This window comes from Tympanuchus pallidicinctus, unplaced genomic scaffold, assembly GCF_026119805.1.
Source record: "Tympanuchus pallidicinctus isolate F22 unplaced genomic scaffold, pur_lepc_1.0 scaffold8, whole genome shotgun sequence".
NCBI classification, from domain to species: Eukaryota; Metazoa; Chordata; class Aves; order Galliformes; family Phasianidae; genus Tympanuchus; species Tympanuchus pallidicinctus.
Window position 1 is genome coordinate 5,220,834 of NW_026294802.1, and position 22,948 is coordinate 5,243,781.

The 22,948-nt window shown below is 39.8% G+C and overlaps 1 protein-coding gene across 4 annotated transcripts; it reads right to left on the reverse strand.

The window, feature by feature from the left end:
- Window positions 1-551: 551 nt before the first annotated feature.
- AMN1 (antagonist of mitotic exit network 1 homolog) lies at window positions 552-22,899 on the reverse strand. Of its 4 annotated transcripts, none has more exons than XM_052669057.1 (8): window positions 22,763-22,866; window positions 17,180-17,316; window positions 16,534-16,666; window positions 13,075-13,219; window positions 9,531-9,748; window positions 5,169-5,225; window positions 3,691-3,802; window positions 552-2,789 (listed from the first exon to the last, which is right to left on the reverse strand). In XM_052669057.1, coding segments are annotated over exons 2-8 (741 nt in total). In that variant the 5' UTR covers window positions 17,182-17,316; window positions 22,763-22,866; the 3' UTR covers window positions 552-2,715. The 4 variants fall into 4 exon arrangements, with proteins under 4 accessions (XP_052525017.1, XP_052525019.1, XP_052525016.1 ...); XM_052669059.1 differs by lacking the exon at window positions 17,180-17,316 and adding an exon at window positions 17,374-17,443 and having other exon boundaries at window positions 22,763-22,861; XM_052669056.1 differs by lacking the exon at window positions 17,180-17,316 and having other exon boundaries at window positions 22,763-22,899.
- Between the last annotated feature and the right edge of the window lie 49 nt (window positions 22,900-22,948).

A 22,948-nucleotide genomic window follows, 5' to 3' on the forward strand; every position in this document is an offset into this window, starting at 1 on the left:
TGACTAGACAGCCATAGAGTAACAATCCTTCAAAGAGAACATTTAAGCACGTCTATGTTCTCCAACACTGCAAGCATAAAAAAAAGATAGTTGATTTGTGATGGAAAACAGACAGGCTGAGGCTGGAAGGGACCTCTGGAGGTCATCAGGTCAAACCTCCTGCTCAACAGGGACACCCAAAGCTCAGAGGACTCTCCACACAGCTTCTAGAGATCTCCAGGCAAGAGATTCCACAACCTCTCTGGCAACCTTGTGTCAGCTCTCTGTTACCTGTACAGTAAAGAAGTGTGTCCTGATGTTCAGATGAAACTTCAAAGCAAACAACCATCACGTTTTGCAGTTAGCTACGAAATAAGCAGCGGTAAGGAGCTAAACACCAAAGAAGGGAACACGATGCGCCCACAACTATCCAAACCCCACATGATGATGTGGTAGAAGCTTGTAACTATGAAAAAGTGGGTGGCACTCAGAAAGGGAGACTGCTTACAAAATAGGAAGTGAACACTCACACAAATATGACATTCAGACATCATAAAATGTATCTTAACACGTTTTCAGAAATATCCAAACAGAAGACTTACTGGCTTTAATATTCAAAGCAATATACAAATATTTGGCAGTGCTCACTCAAGAATCTACAACAGTAACATACAAGCACAATATCAAATATGAACTGGTAAGCACATACACAATGTTCATCTCCAGCTTCACTCCTGCACTCTTAAACATCTATTAAAAATGACTGTGTCTCAACCTGAATCAAAAAAGATTCCAGTAGAAGGATGCTAGTAACAAACCTCTCAAACAGCAGTCTTGAGCTCTGGAAGTGAAGGACTGACAGACTCAAAATTTGAAGCCTAAGAATGCAGTATTACTCATCACACTGATGCACTGTTTTTTTTTTAAAGCACAAAGTGAGGTACAGCACTAAGTTACACATTCAGAAAAGACTGCAGAAGAACATTGAATCTGCATGCACATTTAAGGACAGTGTAAGCTGCATTTGCCTTTAATGTGACAAATCCAGAGTTACATTAGCAAATGGCTAGCACTGTAAGTGTCCTTTGCTGTTACAGACCTCAGTGGTCTTCCACCTTAAGCTGCTTTATATATTTCCATTTATAATTTTCTTTTTGAATGTAGCACTTGAGAGATTTAGTCAGAGAAAGCCCTGAGTTAACTGGCTGAGCTTAGAGCTGGCCTTGATTTGGGCAGGAGGCTCCTGGAGCCTCTTCTCACTTCTGGTAGCTAATGATGCCACCTCTTTTTGTGGCACCCTTCCTGAAATCAGACACAACAGATCAATTACTTCATGCAAAAAGAGTTAGAGATTTATGTTCCCGAGTTTTGGAACTATGCTTTCAGTTACACATGAACAAGTTTTCTAAATGGACTTGCTCTTCCATAAGCCATATAATCAAGAGAGAAGCAGAGATCATCGTCAGATACTGTAATATCCTTTAACAATACTGGATGCATTATCTTCCATGCCTTTTGTACTGTACTTTAAATAGGTTAGTAGAAGACACTTTTATTTCTGCAACATTTAAAATCAGCATGAGCTGAAACAAGCATTAAATTCTAAAATAAACACTCCTTACTGTTGTCTAAACTCAGTCATTTTTGAAAGTCATCAGATCTGAGTAAGACCTGCCCAGCTAAATCCTGCTATTTCCAAACGTGGAATATCAACACAGTGTGCTGTCTGCTCTCTGCACTGCTGAAGTTACTAGCATTTTTAGAAGTTTAATGCAGAAATCATATAGGTCTCACTGTAAGTTCTACTGCTTCAACAAAGCCAGTGAGCATGACTTGTAATTATGATGAAACCACAGTTCTGTCACAAGCAATTCTATGCTTACAATTTTTTTTTTAAATGACTACAGTCAAACAATACATAAACAGACAATTTCATCTTCTAGAGGCCACTGGAGATGTGATAAACTGTATAAACCAGAACACAAACTTTGCTGAACTCTTCTGTCTCAAGATTCATGTACTCCAGTGCTAAACGTGGTCTTACTTCACTCCTAGCTATGCTTACAGAGACCAATGCTTTGTTCCCTCCAATGATTTTGCAACAGGAGAAAGCCAGAGCAAATGAGTATCATATAAGATTATTTTATCAGCCATCAGCACTATTCTGAGATTTGTTAAACACTACAATAATTCCAAAGATCTTCTGTGTTTGCATGTTTCAGACCGTAGTTTTAGATGTGTAAGACTCCTGTAAATACTGATGGTAAATAAAGACAGAAACCTGTAACATCAATAACATCAAAAGAAAGGTACGTACAGTTTTTTCCTCCAGACAAACAAGCTATAATTATCCTCTCAGAATAAAAACTCAAAGTAGGGACTTAGTAAGACCAGGTCTGTGTAGGTAGCTAAGATGCTGAAACATGCTTAATAACGGCCAAATCTGATTGCTCAAGGAGGCTGAGAGATGACAGTGTAACGCTGACTGTAATTTAACTTTCCTTTTAACGAATCATGATCAGTGCTGCAAAGACAGACAGGGCTCTTAAGCAGTCGCTAGGGAAGCTCAGACTCGCACTCAAAGACAGGAATGGCAATGGAGACCTCTGGTGGGAAGAAGCAGAGAAGCAATCTGCAGGTACAGAAGTCACCAGCTGTTTATTAGAGGTGCTTGTTTCCTGAAACAGCTCTCCTAACTGTAAACTTTATACTCATACATAAGCAGACAAAAAACAGTCAGTAAACGGTCCACGTCACTTGCTTGATTTTGTTTGAGATGATGAGCTGCTCTAAAACATCTCGTGAACGGTCTACAAAAGAGAAAAAGATGTTGTTATTCCTTCAGAATAACATACAGGTGCTGTTTAGAATCAGCTTAACAAAATAAACTAATTTTATCTGCATTTATGCTCCACTTTTTAATGCACACAGAAAATGAACATAGGAAGGACACAGATCATCACTGTTGTAACATCTTGTCCTGATCTATACTCACAAAAAAGTACTTTACTCTCCCTGTAAGACTAAATTTCTGTTTTAAAAATAACTTCATGACAACTTCATAGTTAATTTTTTTAAAAGAGAAACTCAGTCATAGAGGGAAATAAAACACAAGATGCAACAATGAAGGCCACTTTTGGCCTTAACAAAGCACTTCTCATGCTGTTAGGCACTTCATGTTCTTTTGCATGAGCAAATTTTTCTGAATCCAAAGACAATAGTTCATTTCCTTCAAAAAAAATTTACCCCATTACCCTCCACAGAAGACTGAAACTGGGGCCACACCGATACCATTCCATCTTGGTTATTCATAACTGGTTCATACACTCATACAATCTGTGATTGTGTCTTACTCTTAGTATCAGTTTCAATAAATATGTACCTGTTGCATTAATACAAAGTTTAAAAACAATCATTTCAACCACGTCAGACTCAGTAAAAGCTAAGTTGAGATTCCTACAGCAGATGTAATTCAACTCTCTTAAGCACATTTATCACTGTGTAACACTGATCATATTTTTCTGACTCACACCTCGTATTTTTCTGACTTTGTAGGACTTTGTTCTAGATTGTTTTCATAAGAAAGTTAAAAAAAAATAAATCTAGTTTCATATAGAATATTTATTAATCTATAAAGTCTGATGTCAGACAAGCAATGGGAAAATTTGTAACATGTTTAGAAAAATCAAGAGATAGCCTGACTTGACCCACCTGTTATCAACGGGCATCCATGGAACAGAACTATGTGTATCTTTGGACAACAAGTGAGCACTGCTTCCACAGCAATATCTGTCAGATTAACACAGCGTTCCATATGGATCTCCTGTGTTAAGAAGACAGTAATAATAATAACATTAAAAAATGCCTACCAGAGCACTCTCAGTTTTGGAGGTAAAGCTTCCATTTCCCCAGTGCTTTCAGAGATTCCTCACCCAGAAGAAGTTATGACCTACTGTTCCTCATTGCATTGATCCCTTATGTGGTTGTGTACAGACCAGCAAAACACTCTCAGGAAAAAGAAAAAAAAGAAAAAAAAAGGAAAAAAAAAAAATCAAGACAGCTTTTTTAGTTTTGACACCACAAAAATCTAAACCCATAAATTTAACTCTTCTCCACATGCATGCATTATTCAAGACACCTGAAAAAACTTTTCTGTGAGATTCCACAGAGTTTGAGTCCCAACAGTTTTCCTATCACACATTCTCCTACCAGTTTGTTTTCATGCAGGACAGAATGACTTTCTTCCTGGCAGTTTTCTTCCATTTGGCTTTGACAGGTTACTATCAAATGTCTGTTGTTCCTGTTAAAAATCAGTGTTCTCCAGGCTACTTTTTACATCAATAAACACAACATATAAGAAGAAACGCTGGGAATGAAACATCAGAGCTAATGAAAATAGGATCTGGGAATATATTCTTCAGGCACCCCAACAAAGCACTGTTTAATTGTGAAGTCTCTTTCCAAACCATGAGCTCCAAGGATCTTGAAAGGGCACATAAATGAAAGGGAGCTTTTGCAATAAATGTAATCTTGAACAGAATGACGACACAGAAAGCGAGAACTGCATTCACTGAAGCAAGAAATACAGAAGCTGGTGTTTGTGTGTTTGTTCTTAGTTCATTACAAGCAGTAAGTGAAGTGTGGAATCTGAACGCCTCCTCAAGTAAAAATATTTCACAATCCTGCTACTTGCTAGCTTGATCACTTGAAGACACTACTTATTTCACCCGTGCCTGACACTGGACCACTGCCTATACATTTTGCACGTTACTTTCACGACGTGAAGCAGATGTATAAGGATCAGGACATAGATAAGGAAGAGAGACTGAAGAAGAGACTAACAAATAGCGCCGCATTTTCCTTTCTTTTTGTCACTGCTTGTACAGACCTAAACTTCTCTAGTTCTGTATACTCATAGAACACAAGTTTTGTTTTTAAATTGTCATTCCACGTAATGATATAAAAGCTTGCTTTTATATCTACTAGATATATTTTAGTATTCTACTATTCTATTAGAACTGTCAACAAAAACCCACCTAAATACAAAAGCATTTGAATGCATGGTTTTTAAAAAGACTAAAAGCACAGGAACATGTTATTAAGCACAGCACAGCAAAGAAACAAAATCCACACTACGACTCAGTCTATTTCCTTCTGTAATTCATTTGTTAGTAGATTTGATAGTTTACCTTTAAATTCTTTGAACACATTCCGTTCACTAGTGCTATAACACCATCATCTGTTACCTAGAAAAAAAAACAGCACTTATTAACACATTGGATTAAAGCTCCATTTTTCAAACATAACTATTTGGAAAAGACTTCTTATATTAATTTATACTCTCCCTACAGTCACTTAATACATCTCACAGGAATGTATTTTCTTCCAAACTAGGTTTGCAGAGAAAACTATCCAAGTATATTTTTTCCCCATCTACTAAATACTTGCATCATACTACATACGTGATTCAGCCCAGCTGTGGAACTGCTGTATCTGTGGCTTTGTGGGCTCATTTAACAGTGGGTGCGCTACTATGGTCAGGGTATGGCATTTTTAATTTATAAGCCCTGAAGCACTTCTGCTCTATGTGAACTAATTTTCCTGCTGTTTTCACGACTGCTGAAAATGTTCCCTGCTGAAAACGTTCATGAAGGAAGCATCTTGGGTAGGAAAAAAAAATAGAAAAGAAAGAAAAAAAGAGTAATCACAGCAGCCTTTTATCTGTAGTCCTACTTTCACTCACGTGGAAGCAAACCAGCTAATTAGCACAAAATTCCCTCAAACGAACAGTCTTTCAGCACTCATCATACACTTGCACTAAAAGGTTTTATCAGATTGGCTATTGAAAACCACAAAGCAATGATTATCTGCAAGAGAAAAAGAGAGGCACAGAGGGCTTTCCTCAGAAAGGCAAGTAAGAACAATTTAAATGTTCACTTCTGGGAACTAAATTCATTAAAATTCCTCCTCATTTCCAATTGGCCTTGTATTACTGCAGTCACCAAACACACATAGTGAGATTCAGCCCAATTTGACAGCAGAATTCGGATACCACAAGCTCCATTCCTGTTTAAAGATTTGACTATTTCCATTGCACAAATTGTCTTCTTGGCTACTGGCCACCTATTGCAAATTGGCTGTACAGAAAGGATCAAACCAGTGCAAATGAAGAATTAATGACTCGGTGTGAAAGTACAGAAAGGGCAATATGAATGGCAGTGCCTAGCTCAGCACGTTTAGTTTCTCAAGACAGCCACAGCAGGAGACAAAGGACAGTAAATAAATACATTCTAATAAATTCCTTATGTGGGACAAAAGCAGAGAGATTAATCACTGTAATTTCCTAAAGGGCCTAAGATGGTACATCTAAAACCAGTACACAGTCACCAACCTAAGAACAAAAAAAAAAAGAGTTAAGATTTGACAGCTGTGCCTCTTCTCCTCCATGTCATCAAAAGAAACCTGGACCAGACCTTCTAGCTGGTGCCTTAACAACCCCACAAACCATCTGAACTCTGTCTTTATGATTATGAATATATTAAGCACCAAACCAGCTTTTATTAAAACAAAAGCCTCCTCCCTTCCTTGCCTTAAGTATTGCTATACTACAGCAGCAGCATTGCAGTACTGTTTCATACTCTGAGTATCCATTTGCACTATCTGTAATACTACATATGCTCTCGTATTATAGATTAACCATCTATGGTTAATATCAAGCCACAAATACATTGGGCTCTTGGTGTAATCAGTCACCAAACTCCTGTACACGTAACAAAGGCTTAGATTACTCAGGTATCAGCAGTCAAACACAGAAACAACCCACCCTATTCTACGTGAGACGTGCCTGCACAGACAGAATACCTAACCAGCAACACCCCTGCTCTTGCCAACACATTTTGCAGAAAACTAAACTGCCCTGCACAGAAGTTTGCACAGCCATTTCAGAAAGATTCTTCCTACAGTTATTTGCCATATACTGAATCACTGAACATTACAGAGGAAATGTACTATTTACTTTGTGTAGGAACTGGGACTCTAGAGCCCGTGTTCCTACCTGTTGACACTACTGGGATATAGGACAGACTAGAAGTAGTGCAGTAGGCACAGAATTTCAGTATAAAACCTAACTCCTCAGAATGATAATGTAAATATACTGACACCTAAGCATAAGTAGCTTTCTTACACAGCTCTGTACCAGCATAGCAGAGCTTTTTCAGGCCAAGTTTTTATTTATACACTCTCTGTATGCAGGAGTGCAGAGCTACACCTTCTTCTTACTCATTTCTTCCCTTGTTTTGCCCACCCCATTTGTTCTTATTTGTGTCCATCTTCCAATTCCTGTATTCCATCTCTCCACAGTCACCACATGAGATTATTTCTAAAAGTGCTGACACCACTCTGAGCCATTTGCCCCTTTGCAGCCTATCTTACATCTGTCTCCCTGTTCCTGCAGCAGGCTGTGGGCCCTTCTTTGCCAGCTCATCTATTTCCAGATTTCTCACTGTTTTACTCTTTCATGCACACTTGCCACTTTCACTTCATTCTTATTATTCATTCTGGCACACAAACACAAGGATGTGGTGAGGTCTTGCAGTCTCTATAGGCACGACCCACTAAAACTCTCTCCTTTAGTCTGCTTATCTGTAACTGGCAATGTCACAGAAGATGTTAAGACTGTTTAATTGATACTTACTATGTTTCATTTAGTCAAACTAAATTTGGAATTCTAGTGTATTATTACCGTATGACCAATAGGAAAGAACAAAAGGTGTTCAAACATTTTCTTATTCAAGAGGAGTTCATCCCAATTAAAACACATACCAGGAAACTTATTGTAAGAGGTAGATTGTGTTTTTGCAGCAGAAGTTTCCAGTATTTTCTGTATGCAGTGTAGGCCTTCACTGAACTTACAAACCTTCCTGTGAAACAGTTGTATATGTTACTGATACATAAAGAAAGCTGATGAATAGAGTGAAGTTGAGAATGATTTGAATATTGAATTATATATATATATACATATATGAATATTGAATTGAATAATGACTCAGGTAGGACTGAGATAGCATAAGATAATGAAAGCAAGCAGGATGGGGAGAGCCTAGCACAGGACAGGACGAATGCGCTAACTATGAAATACTGCCCTCCTATCACAGCACAAAGCAGAACGGATGTGCTAACTTTGAAATATCTCCAATATTTCAAAACGTACAAAGCATACCTAAAGACAACAATTTGGTAACAGTCCTTATGTGGAGATGTACCATAGCAACAGCATCGGGAAGACTGTGAGCCTGAGACACTCAACCAATGGGCACCAGGAGAGATATTACCTGTGTCAGGTCCAGGGTATATAACAGAATCAATTTTATTAACTAGGCATGCAATTTCTCCCTTGCCAGTATGGAGGTGTGCAACCACTACTGCAACAATGAATAAACTTTGCTGCTATCACTAAAATACTTGCCAGACTAGAAATCTCTAATTTTAAGTGTGTTTCTCACGTTACCTATTTCATGGACAGGAAGAGAGGAGATAGAAAAGGGAACTGAAAATCAAGAAATAAGCTTGAAGAAACAGACTTCAATGATAGTAATAAAAATTACCACAGAAAAAAAATGACTTTTGATGCCCTACTTCAGGAAAAGCTTCAAGGAGAACAACAGCACCTAAAATACAAACCTGTCCCACATTTTCCATATCTGATGCTTCATTATGAATGCTCCATGTAGGACTCATGCTGAGCATAAAGTAATCACTCACCACTACAGTCAACCGAATGCTACACTTCATTATCTCAGAAATTCCTTTCATCCACTTCATTATCTAACTATAATTATAAAGCCTGTTCTAGTAGTGTTGTTGTATCCCAATCTCTCCTCCTTATGCTAAATAGCAACTGCTGCTAAATCCTCTTATCTGTTATTTCCTACATTTTTCATGTCATTTTTCCCCTGTTGACTCCGTAACATAACTCTGACAAAGCCATTCAGAAAACACAATCACTCCTGAACTAAAACTAATTATGGACGCTTTGCTGACAGTATGGGCATATATAGTTGAACAATACATATTATTACTATTCAGATTTTGTTTGTCTTACCTGAAAGAACATACTAAGGTGTCCAGTGTCGTACCCTCTTCTTATGAAGTATTTTATAAGTTGAAGAAAATGATTATACTAAATAAAGACAGTGAAGTCTCCAACAGCACGTGGATTTTAATAAATGCATCTTTAGTCCTCAATGCATGCTATAATACCAAAATGTGTATTTTTCTGATTGCCAGAATGCAGAAACATGTATTTCTTTTCCTTAAGAAGGAATTTTGGAGATAATGAGATATAGCATTCAGCTGACTGTAGCAGTGAGTGATTATGTTCAGTGTGAGTCCTCCTCCTTAAGAAGAGAAAAGTGGAAACGAACCGTGGTCCTAAGCCTTATCAGGAATTGATCTAAAAAGATATTGTTTATCACATTTAATAAAGATGATCACGCCAATCTTAAATAAATAATAAACCAAAGTCAGTGATAACCTATTGCCATCAGAGTTACCTGAGTAGATGAAAAGTCCACACTGTGAAGAAATTTACAGTTTTCTCCTAGCGCCTGCAGAGATGCATCCATGATGCCTGAGCAGCTGCCCAGGTTCAGTATTTGTAAGAACTGGCAATTGAGTGCAAGAGCAAGAACTCCGCTGTCACTTATATTGCAGCACCTTTTAAAAGATGCTTCACGCAAATAAGGGCAGGATAAGGCCAAGGCTATGACACCTGTCAAAGAAACAGAATAATTAAAAAAAAAATAATCAGTCACTGTAACATAATCACCCCACTGAAATCTTTGTGCTGTCCTCTGGTGGTCACCGACCGCTCAACTTTCATTCCATGCCACGTCAGCAAGATTCTGTACATGAAAATCATTTTGTGGTCGTTGTTTTGTTTTGCTAATTGAAGGATAAGAAAAATAAATTGACATCACCTAACAAGAGCAGAGATCTGATGAACGGTACTGCTGAAGAATGCCAGTGCTGATAAAGATTTCTAAAGCTGAATTCCATAATGTAAACAAGATACCTGAGGGATGTTATCTACATAAAGATATCAACTCAGTGAATGAGTGGGGGAAAACAAAACAAAACAAAACCAATAAACAATGGCTTGAGACACCTCTGGAAATGATGTTGTAGTTGCATCATAGTTTTGGTGTAACAATGTCTGTTCATAAAAACTGAAGTATTTCAGCCATTTGGTCAACATGGTTACATGGACAGTAGGTCCAATGTGATTAATGGAAAATGCCATCATGCAGTCAAGTGAGAGAAAAGACAGGGGATGAGAAAAAGTCAAGTTAATGAACCTTATGCTGTGCTGGAAAACAGGCATGTGAAACTTGCAGAAACAGAAGATGGAGCAGCATCCTCCAACAGTGAGGATGGTGAGGATGGTGGTAGAGAGAGCTGCTCTAGAGGAGAAAGAAAATAGGATAGGTGATAGGCTGACATTAGAGAAACTGAGGAAGAAGCGTAATTTTAAAGATAATGCAGAATGATAAGGATAGATATTTATGTATTTTTGGATATTTTGTGTAATTTTTTTGCTGGTCTATATGCATTGGAAGTCCTTGCTAAGAAGTACTGACAACCAGAGTAAATCCAGAGAAAATAGCATGATAAGTTAAGGGTTTAAATGCAGATCTAGGAAGAAAACAACTCCAATGGATAGGAGGGTCAAGCTGAGATAAACAAAACTACAAAACCTTGACTGGGACAAATCACAGCCAACTATACTATGCTGGTGGCAGGCAGAAAGAAGCACTAACTTGGGGAAACTGCAGCAATAGCTTGCTGGCTCCTGAAGGAAGACACATACTGGAATGTTTGAACACTGGGGAACATTCATCAGAAAAGTGGTCTTACTTAAACAGTCTGCCCAAGTGATGAGGGAGGAGGAATGACCAAAACCAAGCACTAAAACCCCTTTGAACTGCAGAATGATTGCAGTAATTTACTCCGGTCCTCTCCACGTTCACACCAGGCCTTCATATACACACTTACTAAGTTCAGGTACAGAAAGGTTTAGTACTGCCTACAGGATTATTAGTGGACAGGAAGACAAAAAAAGAGTTAAGTCCAATTGAGAACAATACTTGGTGTGGCACTACAATTAGCAAGAAGACAGTGCTTAGAGCAGAGGATTAAAGTGTTTAAGTCAATGAGCAGCAAGATTAGGGCTGCTCTGTAAGTGAATGCAAGTCATGAGCATAGGTTAGATACAACACAGGCAGCGCAGTGCCCTCAGCAACAGGCCGCAGCCCCATGGCACTGAGCTGTGTGAGCACAGCAGAGAGATGACAGTACCAGGCCCTGCTGATGGTCCAGTGAACACCAGGCAACAAGGCGATGGGTCACATCCAAGGCAACTCAAAAACCCAGAATCAAAATAATAGTTCAGAAGGAGGACAGGAACCGTGACAGTTATGTCAGGCCCGAAGGCCCACGGGCGCCTGGTGTGATAAGGGTGGTCATGACACCGGTCATTAAGGGCTGTTGGTGCCCTCAGTGCCCTGCGGGTTGGCAACAACCAAAACATCTGCACAGAGGTGTCAGCAAGTAGCCAATAAAATCATAGAATCGTATCGTAGAATGGCTTGGATTGCAAGGGACCTTAAAGCCCAATCAGTTCTGTGTGCAGAGCTGCCACCCAGCCCTCAGGCTGCCCAGGGCCCCAACCAACCTGGCCCTGAGTGCCTCCAGGGATGGGGCGTCCACAGCTTCACTGGGCACCTGTGCCAGGCCTTCACCACCCCAGAAATAACAAAAGCACATGAACTACAGATGCAGTTCAAGAAAGGAAATTATTTCAGAGATTATGGCAACATGGTGATTCCAGTTGTACAGAAAATTACATAATTTCTAGATACAAAGAAATAAAAAGTTGAATGCTATCAGTGTATGTTACTATGTGAGAACTTCAAAGCAACATGGATAAAAGAGTATTTGTTTGTTTCAGAATTGGTTTACAGTAGAAAATATGGTAATGGCATGCAAATTTACAGGTTTCTTCAGAAAAAAAAACAAAAACCCATCAGTGAGATAGTAAAAGGTAACGTTTCTTTAAACTGCTTGTGTGTGTGTACACAACAGAAATGAGTGAATAGGAACTATTTTAACTTAAAAGTTTGGCAACCCTGATTTTCAGTATATTAAGGGCTCAGCTTTTGAGTAGGAAAGTTAGCAAAGTTGAATGGAGTAGGAACACATTGTTGTTAACTTATTAACAGCAAAGTAATCAGAAATCTCTACCCAAAGAGAGAAAAAAAATCGACACAAAGACCTCTGGGTTCAGCTGCTACCTTAAGAAATGTAGTAGATGTCAATGGACTGATGAATGCATGAAGAGGAGGCATGAAGGGAGACCCTTCATGCCTTAGGGGAGACCCCTAAACTGTCTCAGTGATCAAGAAGCACAACAGTGCAGGAACACTGAAAACAAGTAAATAAAATCAACTAAAAACATGTCACTGAAAGATAAGCACATCAATATGCAGTGCTAAGAAAATACAGACAAGGCTGATCTGAAGTAAGGTATATAGTAACTCCAAATGAATATTTAGCCTCAGTTTTCAGTATGGATGAGCTAATGATGGAGCAAAGAAATAAGCATAGTGAAAAGACAGAACAAAGGTTGTGGGAAATAAAAAGTTAGCAAACTTAATTCTTACAAGCCAATAGCTCCTGACACAACTTAAGACTACAGGTTAAGAATAATACTTGAAATACCAAATCTTAAAGTAAGCTAAATCTTTCAAGTAAGAGGAAATGCTACAAACTCATTTACTGAAGAACAAAATGAAGTGAAAAATACCATTAAATGAACACCAGCTTTATCAGTAACCTGATAGCTCTCTTTCGTAAGACAATCATTGTTCTAGGCCTATAATTTACACCACTGAAGTTACTTTTAATTAGTATTGGTGTGGCACTGGGGACCTTTTAAAGCAAGAGTTACTCTATGTATTTTTGCAATTTACTGCAATCTAAAAGAAAAATAAAACAGAAACAAGATCCCAGTTATCTACACACAGATAACAAACATACCTTCTGAAGTGATTCCCAATCTGTTTTCTTTGCAGGAGTTTAAGTTGATTTTTTTCAGTTGCTTGCAGTTATAAAGCTGCAATAATGCATTATCTGAAATATCACATTCTCGGAGGTCTAAAGACTCTACAGCAGGGTGCAATACCTGTAACAAAAACCTGCTATGTCACAGAACTGCAGATTTTAATCCAAAATACTGGTAATGTTAGACATCACAAAGAACTTATTAAAATACCCACTAGAGGATGGAGTTGTCAGTCCTGACAATTAAAGTCCATAAAGAGAACATGTTAGATTTGCCACAACAGTTCACCTGCCACAGAACAAGTGTTGCATTTCTGTGATAAATCTAGAGTAGGAGCACATTAACACTACTGTTTCAACAGCGGATACCACAGTTGTTAACACCAGTATGTCAGTTATGTTTACCAGGGATAGTATTCTCAGATTGACCAGAAATTGGATGGCAGAAAGCTGAAGTGTACACACTGATTACAAACAAATGTAATGTCTTAAGCAGATTTAAGCTGAGACTTAAAAAAATATTTTGCCCCAGAGTATTTTTCTCACCTCCACACATGCAGAGGTACCAAATCCTCATTAAAGAGTCTCTTTAAGTCCCACAAGACCACAGGACTTCCTTTCCCCCAAAGTGCATTAATTAAACTTAGACCCAAAGTGATGGAAGGCCTCAGATTGTGGTAATAACCACATATCTTACCTTTCATTTCACTTTCGGTGACTCTTATCACTTTTTACTAAATATTATTTGCAGTCCTCCTCTTCCCAGACCTTGTGTCACTATGTATTCTGATCAATAGGCAAATGTTAGATCATTACCTTATACTACCCCCTTCAGCTTCTCACTCCCTCTTTTAACTCACAAAGAACAAGGAACACTGTTCTTATGTTGTTCAAATACATATGATGCTAAAATCTTTACTAGTGAAGTCAAACAAACCTCCTGACAAGAAGGAAGAATTCTAGCAGACTGTAATTGCAACCTTCTTCCAATGTGGCAAACAGAAGGCAGCTTTGATTGTATTTTCTAAATACTAGAAGCCTCAAACACATCTGTTTATGCCATAAAACCTCCAACACGCTTGTAAGTAGTTTTCACAAGAGTCACATTCAATTTCTATTTCAGTTGTATTTCTGAATTTGTATCTCATGAGCTAATACCAAACCCAGAGTTGACATGCTTGAAGTCAAAGTGATCACAAAGTCATCATCAATGTTTATTGAAGGTGCTTTCCCTGGCTATCAAGTTTCTTCCACAACTTCAACTTGCCCAGATCACCACAAAAGAGAGCAAACTGCTGGTTTTGAAGCCACATGAAAAACCTCATCAGAACCGTAAAACAAGAAAAAGAACATTTAGATGTAGAGAGTTCTAAGCAAGAAGCCACATTACTATACACTTTACTATACACTATACACTTTAAATAGCATTATTTAAAGTAGCTGGAGTATGAAGTTCCCCTAGCTGATGATTTTTCACACATTTAGTTATTACTTAAAGGTTTGCTTTCTGTTGCTATTCACAGATTCATTTTCATTGAATACAGACACTAAAATCTAATTTGTCTCAAAGAGGTGGAATTAAGATAAAGATTGTTTGGATGCACAATACAGGAGGTTAAAGTACAGCCTTATATCCTGTGGACAAATGCTAAAGTGCTTTATGTATCTTTATGGTAAAATTGAGCTGCAGTAAGGAGTTTACATCTCATGTAAAGCTGCTCCAAGCAAAATGCAGAGTAAGGAAAAAAAGGATGGTAGAACAAGTCTGGGCAAGAGCAGGATGAGGTGAATAAAAGCTAATGGATAAATGCAAGCAAACAGAATTTCAACTACAAGAAGTTAAAACTGTAAACAAAATGCTGGACAACAGCAAGGAATAAACAGGCACAAAAGCCAATGAATCACCACAGCCTGGAAAAATCCAAGAGAACAGATCGGTTGAGATTATAAAAGAAAAGAGCAAGAGGGAAGCAGTAGCAAAGACAGAAAATTCCTTATCCATACAGAAGAAGAATTGAGATTTTGCAAATGTTCAGAGCATAAAATATTTGGTTATGCAAGCAAGGAACAATAAGAAGAGCTAAACTACTTAAGGTGGTTTTGCTGTGCTGAACAGAAAGCATACCTGCAAGATGAAAGAACATGAATGCTGAACAGTGTGGAGAAACAGCATAATTGCAGAATCATGAAGGTGGTCAGCATTTAAAGAAAGGCGCAAATGAAATAAAAGTAAACCTGGAAACTGTTAGGAAAGAAAGCTAAGATAAACCACGCTCGAGGAAAGTGATTATAGAAACTGCAGGAACAGAGAAAGGAAACACACGAGAAAAATAACCAAAATGAAATATTCAAGTGAAAAAACAGCTCCAAGAAAAGGCAGTGACCAACTGCTGAGCAAAGCCAGATGAGATTTTACAAGGAGCCAGAGGAAAAATTATAATTCAACTCCCCAGTTTCTTCTCAGATTAAAGATATCTTAATGTCTTTGAATATTTATACATACAGTCATACAGTTACAATTATATGCATCTCTCATGATGCTTAGAAAGGATTACATAGTGAAAACAGCCAAAATCAAATTGCGTCAACACAAACTCACCAAAATGACATGAAGAACACTAGAGAACTTATTATTTTTTACAATAAAAAATGATGCATACAGAAGCTAAAAAGGTTTGTTTGAAGGTTTTCCCACAGTCCTTTTAATTCTCCTCCACACTTTAGTTTCACTGTTTTGGCTCTGTGGAACTGATACTGTGTCTCTTGGGAACTGCAGCTCAAGACAGCTACGAACAGGGAGTTATTCATCTCCTGCTCACCAAGGTCAGCCTTTAGCTCTCCTCAATTCTCACACTTCCCTTCAAAGCCAAACAAGATAACAGTGGATGGATACCGAAACATATGTGCCTCTTAATTTACAGCCAAAGAAAAGTCATTTGCTGACGAGCAAAAGTGATTAGAGAAGTTGAACCATCAATTTTGAGCTCTAGCACAATCATATTTCAAAGAATGACAATGAATCTTAATGTCAAGAGTGTGACAGAAACTTAGCAAGTTCCTGAAACCTTTGACCAAATTTTGCACTGGCTTCTTGAAACACACTACAGTCTCTAGCATAACCAGTTTAAAACAGCCTACTCTGCAGTACTGAAAAGAGATTATGTTTGTCAGCTTATTAAGGAGAAGTAAATTGTCACTGACTGGAAAGTGTTTTTCATTTACTTACCCATACAAATGTATTTTGTATAAGCTTTATTATTTTTAATACATGACTGTTAGCATTACAAAATGTAGGGAAAAGAACAAGAAAAAAGTGAAGATAGGGACAGCCCTGAATTCATCTGTTGTCACACATAAGGAGTTACAGCTTAGTTCATCCTTATGAATTAACTACCACAGATGGAACAGTTCTAACAGTTCTTAGTGGGTTCTTACCTCACTGATGTTTGAATCTGTTATTTGCCCTTGTCTACTCATTAATTTAATTAGTTTATCCTTAATGTTAGGTGGCAACGTCTTGATATCTGCAGTGTATCTGGAAAGGTTCTTTGTCAAATACTGAACGCACCTGAAATATAGGAAAGTTACACAGTCAAAAAAGGCATCACATATTAGAAACAAAACAATTAACCCAAAAGCTGGACCTCATTGGGTCCAGCTGCTCCATACAGCCACAAGGTATTCAAATAGTCTCATCAGCAACAGTTATCTTGGAAACTCAGCTGCCCTGGGCTGAGAAGTAAGGCTCTCACAGGAACAACTGGCTGAAATCCTATCGCAATCAGAAACACCAGTTGGTTTGAATCAAAATAGACATTCTTTTCTTAGCAATAGCTAGGCCTCCTTCTCCTTCGCTCTCTTCAAAACATTCATCAACACAAAGAAAACAGCCTGATGCTCCTACACACCAGGCTAGAGATTCTGAACTGACAGTAACACCAACATGTACCATTTCACCCACATTTTCTGTATGTGTGTGCCATGATTCTGCCCTCTGTGTACCTTTTGTATCAGAGGTCCAAAACTGTTTCTTTGTTCTGAACAACCTCTCCCCCTTGCCAGCTAATCAAACTCAACTTACATAAGGCTTCTGTCAGGAGGTAGTGCTTTGCTAAAACACTGTATGTTAATCTCAGAGAAACACAGGGCTCAAGTATCTGTGTGAACCAGGAAGAATCTTCACTTTTGCAGCTTCGGGTTGTTAAAATCACAGGCACACTGAAACACCAGAAGCAAGTTTTGGGAATGCCTTCTAAGCACCTTGAGCAGACTGACCTTCATATCATCAGCACTCACTGGCACACTTAGAGACAGCTAGTCCCTAAAGAAGCAACTTTCTTTGTCTCTGAAGGGAAAGATTATGATGAAAAATTAAGTCCCTCGGTAAAAGAAGACAATTAGTTAGCATGAATCCAACCCATATCCAGAGACAAAAGGTAACACTTTGTCTTCCAGGAAATTACAGGATTCTAAAAAGCATTACTGTAGAGCAAAACCAAAACTGGAGAAGGATATCTCCCCACCACGTCCTGTTACTTAATATGAGCAGATGTAATCAGTGGAGTGCCCTAAACTGAAAGTTCTATCATCTGCTGACCATAGCTACCTGAACTAGATTCCCTATCTTCATAGATCTTGATAACTAATTATTTTACAAGCAATCCAGCTTACATCAAGTTACGTCACATGTAAAAGAAAAGCAGAACAGATGTTAGAGCTTGGGCAGATCAGAAGAAAAGAACCAGAAGAAAGGAAGCTAAAACAGACAAGCAACTAAATTAGATACATCTTCCTACATTCTTTAAGATTAGGTAACTTATATTCACAGCAAGACCACACAAGGGAGCTCTGTTTTGAAACTGAAACTCTTTCAGCACTCAGTTTTTCTACACGCAGATGCAGCCATCTGCAGACGTTCTGATACCTTCCTTAAGGTCTCAGCTTTCAAACACACTGACAGTCTGGGGGAAGTGCTCACCTGCAATGGGCTGGCCCCCTGTTGTCTATGAACAACACAGGGAATGATCAAATCTAAGCAATTCCTAACTGCACGAGCAGAACAGTTCTTTACAATGTGGTGACAATCTTAATTAAAACACCTTAAAACGTGCTATTTGGCTTTTGTTGCTCTAAGAGCCTCATTTTTGACTGTAGAAACTGTCTTGGTTCTGAGCATGTCTGGGCATGAACAAATGATCTTAACACACCTGCCAGAGCTCTGAGAGCCTCCGCACAACTAAAGCTGTTAGCTGCCCCAGCTGCCTCCACCTCCCTGCTAAACGCCTCCTTGGAAGGCCCTAGAACTCTTATGCAGTCAGCCTGCAACCAAACATAGTACGTAAAACAACCACAGGCTTACCTCAATGTGCCAGCCTTTAAAGTGCATCAGCTGTGTAAGTTGGTCATTTCTCACCTTGGGAACAGTAAACTTCAGAAAACAGAAACTAATACAGGATGTAAAACGTAACTTGAGAAAAAAAAGAGTTTCTAAATATTTTTTATATGATGCTCTCATGCAAAAGAGGAGTGAACTCCAGAGTGCTCCAATGCTCTTTTGGGGTGGGAGCAAAGGGGAAAAAAGGCAAAAGCAGGAAGCAGCAGCAGAAACACCTGTATAAATGCACGTCCAGGTTTGAAGAACTTAAAAACAATGCCCTTATTAAAGGAGTGCTGCACATACACAGATTTGTTTCAATTTTCAGTTTCTGCTGCAAGTTCTGCTAGTTCAAAACCGGACCCAAGGGCCTAAGTAACAAGCTTAAACCACAGATGGCCATCACCTGATTAGAGTGAGATACAACACAGCACACTAAAATAATACACATCCGAGGGTTTTAAAATGTAATTATGAGTGTCAAGTATTAATCCTACTGGTACAATGGATAAGATTGCTGCAGTATTACTAATAAAATAGCATTAATATCCAACTGAAAGTAAAAACCATTAAGAGTATCAAGCTCCACAATACGTGTGGAGAGAAATTACTAGGCCTGATTTACAACTAACTAGGAGAACGCAAGCAGGCAGCGTGATCCATAAATTTAACAGATTAATCATGCAAAACAAGATTACAATGGAGTAAGAACACTTGTAGTGCGTCACTTCAGAAGACACTGTAACGAGGAGGCGGTGATTTCAAGCAGAATCCAGAGTTTAACCACATGCTGCAGCTGTAAAGATCCATCAGCCAGTATGCACCGCCACTGCTGTCACAGTCTGTTGGATGAACTTGCTGATGAATAATAATGAGAGCTCTCCCACTCAGCACATGCAGGTTACACCATCTACAACCCTTCCTTTTTTTAAATGTGATAATTCTTTACCTGTCAGCAGATATGATAAAAGGTTGTTTGCTTCCCAGATAATCCTATCAAAGCACTAAAAACTACATTGGTGACCCTTATCACTGATAGATCTGTGCAATGCTGATTAATGTGAAGGGGCATCCTATCCTGGGCTAGGATAAGCCAGACAGACTTTCTGCACCTTTGTACTAGCCTGTGTAGGCACTACAGTATGATCACCCTTCTCTTTGGATGGCATTCTACTGAGATACAAAAGAATGGGCGAGCCTTCCTTTGTCACAAAAGTGCACGCACTTCTGTTAGGGGCTAAGCACTTAGAATTATGTAATAATAGAATCATTGAGGCTGGAGAAGACCTCCAGGATCACATAGTCCAACCAGCAACCCATTCGTACCATGCCTGCTAACCACATCCCTCAGTGCCACATCCACATGGCTCTTGAACACCTCCAAGGACAGTGACTCCACCACTTCCCTGGGCATCACCACTCTTTCCAAGAAGAAGTGTTTCCTAACATCCAACTTGAACCTCCCCTGCGGCAACTTAAGGCCATTATCTCTCATCTTGTTGCCTTTACCTGGGAAAAAAGCCTAACCTCCACCTCTCCACAATCTCTTTTCAGGTCATTGTAGGGAATGATGAGCCTTCTCTTTTCCAGGCTAAATAACCCCAGTTCTTTCAGCTGCTGCCCATAAGACCTGTACTTATTTGACATGACACCTACATTTTGGCCACAGTAAAGGAACGTTCCTGGCAAGCTTGAATTAAGTATTGACAGGTTGTTGATTAGCTATTGTATTACGGTGCAAGCTAAGCAGGAATTTGAAGAAAACAGGGTAAGGGATGGAGTGCTGTGGTAAACTGAATGGACAGAATGTAAACATCAGGAGGAAGTGCTGAGGCATTGTCAGCAAGAACCAGTTTACTTCTGATAGCTGAACACAAAACTAGACTAAAGGTGAAGGCTCAAAGAGACTAACTTCATCCCCATGACCACCAAAGGAAGACCCCTGCTATGAACCACGCATGCGTCAAGGGGAGAAGCAGCATGCAAATGAGTTTCCGGAAAATTAATGAATATGTAACTAAATTCCACATCATGTTTTGAATATGCATAAGGTTGCTTTACAAATCTGTACTGCACTTGCTTGTTGGTGTGCATAAGAAGGAATTACCCCCATGTGCCAGCTCATTGAATAAACATGCCTGCTTTATAACCTAATTCTGGGTTATAGACTCTGATTCCGCAAATCAAGCTAGACTCATCCTGATAGAGGCAAACTGTCATCATATACTGTAGTACATAGAAAAAACTGTATCTAAAATCAAAATACAAACTTTGCTGTAGGGTGGATTGGTTTGTTTTGACTATAAGGGGACTACCCCAGCCATGTGTGAATAGGTACCTGCCATTTGAGACCAACGACTTAGTTCAATATGCAGAAAACACTTCAACAACAGCGTAGAGAAATGGACATCTAAAGGTCCCTGGTTCGTTCCTGGGTTTCGGTACCAAATGATGGAGACCAGCTCAAGATGCCTGGGACAGACAGGCTTAGGCTCTGGTGGCGCAAAAGCAATCTTTATTGTTGTTACAAGCTTTTTCTATCTTTTTGCTATGCGAGTATACAATACCTAAATCAGATAACATTCATGCAGCTGGCAGTAATACATCATTGTTTAATTAACTCTTTTATGGTTTATGATCAGCACAGTGATCAAAAGGCGTTCTATTCACAGAACATGTTCTGCTCTTGGTCACAGAACAAAGAAGCTGTAACTTATGCTTGCCAGTCTCACATGACAGTCCTTCCCTTTCAGTAGGGGCTGCATGTTCCCTGTTTGACCCTTTCAGGCCAGCCAGGTCTGTTTTGCTTAACAGTCTTCCTCAGAAATCAGCATGAGTTATGCTGAGTCTCTTAGTTACTTTCAACTTTCTTGCTGCTGAGTTTTAAAATTTGTCTTGGGAGAAAAAAATGGAAGAAACACTGAATTGCTTGGGTTGAATAGGGACCCTTAGAGGTCATCCAGTCCAAGTCCTGCTGCAAGGAACAGGGACACCCACAGATAGATCAGGTTGCTCAGAGCCCTGTCCAGCTTGACCTTAAGAAGAATTGCACTATTTTCAAAACCTGCCTGTTTTCAGAGGACATCTATGATTTGATGCTTTGATAATTAATCATTTATGTTTTCACTATTCTCGCATCTTATATGAAAAAGAATATATATTTACCGGGTATACCATATGAGATGAAAGAAGAAAGGGTAAGATGTCCTTGCAAAATAAGGTAAGGCTGATGAATAAAGGCTGTGAAGAAGAACTTGATAAACAAACTTATCTTGCAGATATACAGCAGGAGATGCTAGCTTAGCACCAGCTTGTAAATCTTGTTTGCTTGACAGGAAAAAGACGGATGGACTTTGTCAAGCAGCATACAAAGATAGCTCTAGTTGAGCAAAAACAACAAACTCGACTCTAGATTATAAAGTATGCATAAACAAAAGAAACAAAGGATGGTACCTACTGGGGGGGATGAGCATGTGCTAGGCAAACTGAGAGTGCAAACCCCAAATAGCTTAGCCAGTGGGAAAAGAGGGAGAGGAGGGCTCACCACAGAGTCCAGGGACAGGGGTAAAAAAAAGGGTCTGTGAACACTGATGAGTTGAGAGATCCTACCAGGAAATGCTCCCAGTGGTCTCCCCATTTATTCTAATAAAGCAAAATAAAAACTCCTCTTTTTGGGATAAAGATAACTGAGCCAGCCAAGTGGAGCAGAAATTTTCCCAACACGTGGCAATTACAATCTTACCTGCTTTAAAAGAATAAGTCTAAACCAAACTGCACTATTCAACAGCTCTTTTTTTCCCACCTGTCAAACTGACAGTTTATCCTCACCGCCTCCACCTCCCTCATAAGCGCAAAGGCCCGTGACAGCACGACAGAGCCAGAGCAAAACACCTCCACCCAGAGCAGACTCACTGGGCCCAGCAGCAACCAGGGAAGCTTCACCACCCCTCCGCCTGCAGACCTGTCAAAGGCCGTGCAGCTCCCCACCTGCCAAACCAGGTCAGCCGTCTGTCACTCCAGCCAGACGGCCCTCGACAAGCCCTGTCACCCACCCTGCCACCCATCACCCATCCTGCTGACGTTGAGCTCAACCGAACCCAACCGCCTGCCGTGTCCAACTGCCAGCTGACACACGCCGCGACCCAGACCCGAAGCCCGCCGGCCCCTGCCAGTCCCGCTCCCCCAGCGGAGGGCAGCCGGCCCGTCCTCATGGCAGCTCAGCGCCGGCGCACACCGCACCGCGGAGAGGGGCCGGGGGACTGCGGGGGGAGGCGTAGGGGCGGCACTCACAGGTCCAGCAGAAGCCGAACTTCCCCGCTGCCGCCATCCCAACCGCCGCTGAGGCGGCTCATAGCGACGGCGGGGCACGGGGAGCCGACCGAGCTCAACCGTTAGGGAGGAAGGCGAAATGGCGGCGGCTCCCCGCGGCCGGGCATGATGGGAGGTGTAGTCCCGCCACATCCCGGGCTGCTCCGC